This window comes from Doryrhamphus excisus, unplaced genomic scaffold (genome assembly GCF_030265055.1).
Source record: "Doryrhamphus excisus isolate RoL2022-K1 unplaced genomic scaffold, RoL_Dexc_1.0 HiC_scaffold_26, whole genome shotgun sequence".
NCBI classification, from domain to species: domain Eukaryota; kingdom Metazoa; phylum Chordata; class Actinopteri; order Syngnathiformes; family Syngnathidae; genus Doryrhamphus; species Doryrhamphus excisus.
The window spans coordinates 504,044-512,963 of NW_026652244.1; the positions used below are offsets into that span (position 1 = coordinate 504,044).

An 8,920-nucleotide genomic window follows, 5' to 3' on the forward strand; every position below is an offset into this window, starting at 1 on the left:
AATAATTGAATTGCAAAAAATTCAAACTTCACTCTGATTCATGGATCAATAATAAATTCAAGAAAATAAATGAGTGAACCAAAAAGAATTTTTATCTGATATTTATATGAAGCGGTCTGCTGTCAAACATGCCTCGATGATAAAGAGTCCAATAATTTTCAACAAAATAGGTTGTCTAATAATATATCATTGGTCTAGGTGAATCATTATCTTGTTCATAACCATAACACATCAAAAAAATATTTCTTCTACCGTTGACTCAAATTCCATCAATTACCATATCAAATGTATTAATCTCATAGGTTTTTCATTTATGGCTATTCGTTTTTTTATTTTAGACCTGTCAAAAAAAGCACATATAATACAAAAAAACCAATTCAATTTGTCAAGTGATGGTGCTTTATAAATGAATGAGCTAATTCAATAGTATAAGATAACCGTTTAATTGAAGGCTAGCATTACGTTTTGGATCTATGAATATGCATGGGCCTAATTGAAATCATGTAAATAGCCAATATCATTTTCAACTGATAAAAACTCAAATAGGAATTATTAATTTCTTACTTCTTCCTTTCAATCTTTCATTTGAATAATTCGGCTATACTAAAGGCCTGCTGTGGGTCCAATCTTTAAGTGTTGTGAGAATTTAATGTAGAATCACTTAGATTTTAAGAAAATAATCTTAAAAACTAAAATTATATCCTAGACATAAAATTCTCATTTCATAATGTTATTAAGAAATGGCTCTGAATATTGAACCTAAACGGCTTTTTGTGACGGCCTGGCTTGTAAATCTAAATTTTATCTCATGTCCAATATATTCAGCTTGTAATTTTTTTACATATTTTTTACTCCTATTTAAGACATTTACTTGTTTTTGAAATAATCAACATCGTAAAGTCATATTATTTTTCTATTTGAAGTTTGTATGTAAAGCCTTATCCTCCTTTAGGTTTAAAGAGGAAAATTTCTACGCTTTAAAAAAAATAAAGATAGATGACCGCAAGATGGTGGTACAGAATAGCACACAAACTACAAATCTCGAAGACAAACCAACTGAACAATCTGAACCAGAGAATAATGTCAAAAATGAATGTACAAGAGAGTACGTACTTGGATTGATTACTTCTTATTCATTAGCTTTATTCTTTGGCTACCATTTATCTGCTTTTGATATAATAAATGAGCTTCATTTCAGAAATGCTGAATCAATTGAAATGGCCACACGTTACAACTATTTGGCTGCGCTTCCATTTGCTGTTCCGATTATTGCTTGCCTATCGAAGACATGGATCCAAATGAGTATTCCAAAGTGGTATTCATTACTTTTTTCTGCAAATTCAGCAGCTTTTATCTGTTTCACATCGAAAATGCTACCTGTGCTGTACATAGGCCGTTTTTGTACTGGAATCTGCCTTGGAATAACCCCAACAGCTGTTTGTGAATATCTGGGCAAAATTGACCCGGAAAATGGCAATTTATTGATTTGTTTTTTTCAGTGTGCTTTAGTGTTTGGTATTTTCCTCGGTCAAATATCATGCAAATTGTTCAGAACAGTATTATTTGCTGATTTACTTTTTCTTCATATTTCTCTTCTGGCGTTGAGTCTTCTTTGTCTAACTAAATTCATTGATAATATAATCAGGGGTGTGGAGCCACATCAATTTTTGTGGCTCCGGCTCCGGCTCCGGCTCCGGGCAAAATGGTGTGGCTCCTTGTGGCTCCGGCTCCGGCTCCGGCTCCGGCTAGGTCTATTTTTCACCAAGTTAAAGAGTAACTTATAGCGCATTTTAACGGTTTTGAGCAAGCAAAAACAGCCTTTTCTTTTCTCATCGAATGTATTTTGTATTAACCAACACATCTTTACAGAAAAATGGAACCATGTTGCCCAAAATCGCTAAAACATGGGAAAGACGTAAAAGTGAGTCATTGGCTTTCACAGCAACTCAGAACTTTTCACATCATGCATCTCTCACTGCAAGCACTCGCGTTTTACTCATTGGAACGTATGAGGAGCATTGCCTCCACGATGTCTTCCTTCATCCGGGATCTAAGGTCCGTTAGCAGAAGTTTCATGGCCGAGAACAGCCGTTCGACTGACACTTGTGTCGTGGGTAGAGCGGCCAGGGCGAGGCTGGTCGTCTGAACGGCCGCTGGGTACTTGCCGATGATGCTCCAGACGTCTTTTCCCTTCAGTCGTCCGAGATTCTTCATCTCATGCACTGCATCCGTCACCGAAGAGGGTGTTTGCATCACTGCATGACGCCCGCGTTCGAGCCGGTCCAACTCCTGTTCAAATGGGTCGTCTTCTTGCTTGGAGCTCGCGCTGCTCAGCTGATGCTCTGCTGCAGTAGAAGCTCCAGAGTTCTCTATGTGATGAACCCTGTGAGCGATCTTGATGAAGGCATCTTCGGCACGTTGCAGTCTCTCGCCTAGTAGGATCCTGTACCGGGCGTCGGCGAAGACGGCAGCCAACACGGCATCCGACTCGAGCAGTGTCTCTTCCCGCCCTCGCATGGAGGAGGCGATAGCGGCGCCGATGCCCCCTTTCTTCTCCAGTCCGTCCCGCAGCTTCAGCCACTCTTTGAGAAACGTCCCTGGTGTGAGCTCACTGCTCTGTAACCGAATGGTCACGATGTATGGGTCCTTGAGGACGTCAGCAAGTTGTTGGATTCGCTGCCATTTTTCGTCCGACAGGTGCAAGTCCGGCGCGACAGCAGCATAATCTTGCACCACCTCCCGGAGTTCCAGCAGGCGGTTCACCATGGCGTAGCTGCTGCCCCACCTTGTTGGCACGTCGATGATCGGGAGCAGATGACCTTTCTTTTTCAGAGATGCCACCATGTTCGGCGCCCTGAGCTTCTTCACGACGCTTCGGGCATGCTCCAACACCGCATGTGCACCTCGTTGCTTCAATCCGTCGCGTACAGCCAGCTGTAGGGTGTGAACACCACATCGCGTCATGTGGACATTGGTGTTTGCGCCAGCTGCTGGGCGCGAGCCTGTGGACGTGTCGAAGTGATCCACAATCAGGTCGCGGAGTGTTTTGTCATCACCAACCTCGTCCTCTTCTTGATCTCCCTGATCATCCGCACTTCCCTCCTCTAGCAATTCACTGCTCCTCTCTTCATCACTCTGGTTCAATAGCTCTACGGTTTTCACCATCGCCCTGGCATTGTCCGTGACCACAGCAAGCACTTGATCTTTGTTGAGCTCGTACCTCTCCAGCGCTTTCTTGAGCAGCTCCAGCGTTTCCTTCGCAGTGTGCTTGCCGGCACAGTCCGTGACAGCTAGTGTCTTGATTGTCGGCTTCCCGTCGTGAAAAAACTGGGCGTTGATAGCCAGGTAACTGGAGCCAAGCCGGGTTGCTCCGTCCATCTTCAAGTACACGGGTTTGTTCCTCATGATGCTGATGAGGCCAGACTCCAGTTGCCGAGCCCGATTGATCACCATCTCGCGAACGGCGTTCCTGTCCAGGCTGACGTGCAGCTGCCTCGTGATGGACCCGGCGATGGCACCGAAGCCGGCCGAGGACGAGAAGAAGGAGAGCGGCAAGGAGTCCTTAACCACCATGCTCACAAGTCCGTCGGTGAACTCGCTCTTGCTGATATTCAGTGTCACTTTCGAAGACGTGATGTACCTGCCGGAACCAGAAATAATTTGTTGTTTTGGGACACACATGTGCACGATTTTTTTAATTACAATAATTTTCGGCGAAGATGAAATTTAGATGTTTCTTGAAATTTAGAAAGGCAAGTCAACAACAACCGAGTGACAACAACCTTGTCAGCGGGCCCATATAACGTCGAGTCTACAGGGGGCATGCCACGACAAGTCGACCGCAAAGTAGGGCGTTTCAACACCCGACCCTCTCAGAATACAACAAAAATTCGTCTGTTGAGTTGTCATGGTCATGGATTTGAAATTTCCCAATCTTAGATCAATAGAGTTCAAGGTTATGGAGCTATATCTAGTTCAAACCACACAAATTTTTTAAAACGAAGTTCTTAGAAAATATATAGGTATCAGGAGAGCTAAGGCGTCTATGTAGCTAGCAGAAAAAAAACTCACTCGAAAGTCCATTTCACATTCTTAAAAAAATGGATTTTAGATATTTTTGTAGCAAATTTCAAAAAGAGGTTAATGCCATTTTCATTATTTGAATTAATCTCATAAAAAGATGACCCACTTTTTTGGAGAAATGCACGTCACATCAATGCTTACTTAATCCTCTTAATGTCAACAAAAATATAGAGTGGGATTCCATTACTTTCATCCAAACATCGATATGACAAGGAGTGGATCACGCCCGGTGTCGGCCGCCTCCCCCCCCCCATTACTCCCTCCCTCCATCTCAGCTGATGCGACAGAGGGGAGTGGGGGGTACCGTATAGTCAGCGGAGCCGAGGGGGAGCGGGAAGCGGGGCGGGCTCGTCAGCGTCGGTGTGGCGCAGCGCGCGAACCTTTCTTTGTAAGATCGATTTCCTCAATAAAACTCACCTATCCATACGCTGTTGGGTCTGACGTTTTGGTTGGGATTCAGTAGAGGTGTCGACACGCGCACTCTTGGAAGGTGGTTCGTCGGCCTTCACAACAAGCTTGTATTCCTCCTCATGGAATCGCTGTAGATGACGTTTTAGATTATGCGCGGAGGAGCCGCCGCCTCCCTTCGTCTTGCGGCTGACCGATTTCTGACAGGCTTTTCCGACCTCATCGATGACACCGCAAACAAACAGTCCTTCATCACCAACGGAAAAGTAGTCATATACTTTACTTCTCGGTCCTTTAGCTGCCGCCATGTTTCTGTGAAATATACCTATGTATTACCAAATCGGCAACATTAAGTAAGTGCAGGGCTGATTCAGTTATCTCAATCTCAATCTTATATACATACAGACTGTTGCTGCATGCCCATAGCCAACAAAGTGCCTGAGACTCTCCCCCTCCCACCCCCATATCCATCGCGGTATTCGAACGTTTCACAGCAATTGCTCCATTTCTCCTGTCACGCCGTCAAACAAATGCAGCCTGCATCACCACATTATTGATAGAAAGACGTGTGTCATCCATTAGCCAACACCAGCACAAACTAAATAGATTGAGATGTCAAGAAACAGAAAGGAGAAACACGCGAGACGCCACAGTGTACTCACCTCCCTGAGAGTCCAAGACGACACTGCGTGCCGCGCTGCACCGACGAGGCGAACTGACATGCGAGACACATCTCCCCCGAAATGGGGAGGGGCTAGCGTGGGAACGACGCGCCGCCGCCACGACGGACGACGCAACCAAGGACGGCGCCACAGGGGGTGCAGGGGGTGCAGCTGCACCCCCAACCGAGAGCTAAATGTACGTTAAAAAAGCTTTTCATTTTTGTTTTGTTCATTAAATGGGCCCTTTCCCAAAAATAGTGGCCTAATTCCGATCAGTTTTAGGTTTTTGTAGCCGGTTACTTTGGGCCTTTTAAGTGTTTTGGGCCCTTTCACAGAGACCTGCACCTCCAACCGAAAATACCTGGCGACGTCCTTGGACGCAACCAATTACAGACGTGCCTGACCAGTGACCACTGACCAGCGACCCCCTTGAATGCTCACTGGTAAGCACATTGTTATGAGAAGCCCTGAGAAAGACTTTATAATGCAACGTGTCGCATTTTTTGCGAACATTGCAGCACCAGCACGCGTTCATGAAGTGGTTATCCGTCCTTGCGTAAGGCGGAATGGAATGATTCGAGTTTCGGAGGTCGGAGCCACAGGAGCCACAAAGTCAGAGTGGCTCCGGCTCCGGCTCCGGCTCCGGGCAAATCGTGTGGCTCCGAGTGGCTCCGGCTCCGGCTCCGGCTCCGGCTCCACACCCCTGCCTATAATCACTTTTTTAAAAGATATAAATCAAATACCTACACATTAAAATTTTAATGGACATGTTTAACTCTGAAAAATATGATTGTAATACAGAAAATGATAAAAAATTATCCTGAGGTTCCGATAAAATACATTCCTAATTGAGTTTAAAAAACTTGAGTATGTGTTTTTTTGGGTTTTAAACATTTTTGGCCCGTGTCAAACAAAGAAAATGTTTGAAATTTGCAAAACCTTGAACACCTACATGAAGGAACTTTATTGCCAAAGGATAAAAACACTTCTCATACGAATCAGTTGCATATATTTTACTATTTAAGGAAAATATCAAAAAATGTCAACGAAACCTGTATCAAAACAGACAATAATGTTCTCTAAAAATGAAAATTAAAAAGCATTGTTATTAACTTCTAATTGGTAATTAAATCAAAAATAGTGTTTTAAATAATTAAATGTGTTTTTTATCACATATCTTTCTGTAAAATTCTTTTTTTTAACATGATTGAACTAATGATTTTCAAAAAAAAGTACAATTTTCAATGGGCATTTATTTCTGAAAATAATCGAGAGGGCTTTTCTGACAAATGTTTTTCCTTGAGATGCTGAAATTTGTGATTTGAAGTTCCTCGCTGTGAGAGCTGAAAGTGTGAATTATTTGAATAATCATTCATAAACGGCTTCATTCTCTGAATGAAAATACATTTTTTGAAAAATATCTTTGAGCAGATTTTCAAAGGTAAATGATATACATTTTTAATCTTTTTCGATAGACTGTGTGACACTTTCTCTATACTTGTTTGTGAAAAGTGTATTAAGCCAATCTTTCTTATCCGTTTGAGAATAATATGTATCAATTCAAAGTTTTGTTTTTTATGCATTTTTTTAAAATGGGCTTACAATTTGTCTTAGAAAAGCCCTGAAAACAATTAGCAGTGGACTATTACTGTAAGTCCACAATTAAAATGTTTCATTTTTATTTCAAAGACGAGCCATTTTATACTTTAATGGATCTTATCACCAAAATTAAAAGATCAAAATTTGAATAAAAAAAATCAAGAATTTATGAAACACTGAAATGATTTAACTTCCGCTTGAGTAATATTTTGAAACGGAAATGACTGTATTGAATATTGTTAACAAATTTTTGATGGTTATATTACTGAATATTATTTTAGACCGGAAAATGGGCTCAAATGACATGATTTTCTATCAATATTCTTCCAGAAACCTTATTTTTTTACATAAACCACTTATAAAAGATACTATGGAAACTTTTTTTTCAGTTCATTGATATATAAGCAGTTTATTTGACTTGATTATTAGTTAGATTACTCAAGCAACAACTAGATCACTCTTATATTATTTCGAAAACAGCTTTTTTATGCGGAAATTGACCTCTTTATGATGCTTCAAAAAAAGAGACGCTACTTTAACAACCGATCCTCTCAATCTGAAGATTGCTCAAATAAAACATTGATATTTTCAACAATTCATGTAATCTAACAAGCTTGGGAGTAAAAACAGCAGAAGTCCAATGCTGAACTCATTATCAATCAAGAAAATCAGTTGAACTAAATCATAAAATGTTAAAATATTTGATTGTATCCTCCAAGAAACGTGATCATTGATAATGACGGTGATAACAATGGGTTTCAAAGCTCATCGTTTACTTTTTCAACATTTGTTATATAATGATCAAAATATTGAAAAAGTAATCACTTTTTACAAATAAAAAAAAATATGTAACTTGGCTATTTTCTGCCAATTTATTCATTTCAAGCCTTTTTTTGAAACAAAAACAATCAATTTTATCTGACGAAATATAAGAATAGAATATTAATTATAAACCTGTCACTTGTCGAAATTTAAAATGATGAATAAGGTTTCTTCAGACATAACTACATTTGCGAGAAACAACGGGTTTCAGAAATAAACTGTGTCACTATTTTCGGAATAAAACTCATATTGATCGAATAAAATTTGAACTGACGTCTTATTCACGTTTTGAAGTGAGAAATTTCGTTTTTATTAACGTGTCAATTTTTGATCATTAGTTTTTTTGATCAAAAGAAGCACCAATTTGATCAAAATTTTACACAAAATGAATATAAATTGCAATTATCTTGTTAATTTAAAAAGTTTTTGATACTGTATTGTAAATTATTTATTTCAGTTTTAACAGCACTTGAAAAGAACACTGAATCAATGGGTGTTTTCAACAAATTATAACCATACATTTAACATATCACTAATTGAACATGTCATTTTCTTTGGATCAAAAGATGTCAATCAAATATTTGATCATTTTACGAGTATTTAATGGAACAATTATAGACAGGCCCAGAAATGAGGAGTCTTTTCAAGTTCAAAAATATAGTCATGTATATTATTATTTCAGTGATGAAAATAAGACCCATAAAAACAGACACGAATCTATCATCACTTGAGAGCCACTTCACTTTAGAGAATTTATCGAGTAACAATTCTGGTTTTTCGAGCGGTAGAGATGCTGATCCAGAAAAAATAAACACAGAAAAGGCATTGAATTTTTAACCAATAACTAAGACACGTTTTCATTATGGTAATCAAAATTATGAAGGTGGGCAAAAGCAGAGCCAAAAATCTCTTCAACAATCACAAAGCCCAGAAAATTCAACAGACAGCTCTGACTCAGGAATTGAAGATGAGCATTCATACCAAGGCAAATTTGTTTTATCTCCTGAGGAGAATTTATTGATAAAGATTGCATTTGAAGCCGATGCACAATTTTGTCTAGTAAAACTAACAAACGTAAAACAGTTTTCACTAAATACTACTATGAAAAATAGTTGAGAGTTGACAATTTACACTATTTCTTCTAAAAATGAATATAATTTACTCGAGAATGATAAATCAGAACTGCATTATCGCTTTCAAACAGCTATTCATTCAATTGAAAATGTTTCCGCAACTTCAAATGGAAATTTTGCCAAACATCAAATAGACGAAACACCAAATAATATAACACAACACTTTTCATGTATTAAAGATATTATGAGTGAAGAATATATTTCAGATCTATT

The 8,920-nt window shown here is 39.4% G+C and overlaps 1 protein-coding gene across 1 annotated transcript; it reads right to left on the bottom strand.

Annotated features, from left to right (window-relative positions):
- Positions 1–1,660: 1,660 nt before the first annotated feature.
- On the bottom strand, positions 1,661–5,861 carry LOC131119376 (uncharacterized). Its single transcript, XM_058064723.1, has 2 exons — positions 4,501–5,861; positions 1,661–3,640 (listed from the first exon to the last, which is right to left on the bottom strand). Exons 1-2 carry the CDS (start codon positions 4,797–4,799, stop codon positions 1,993–1,995), a joined length of 1,947 nt encoding a protein of 648 aa, XP_057920706.1. The 5' UTR covers positions 4,800–5,861; the 3' UTR covers positions 1,661–1,992.
- Between the last annotated feature and the right edge of the window lie 3,059 nt (positions 5,862–8,920).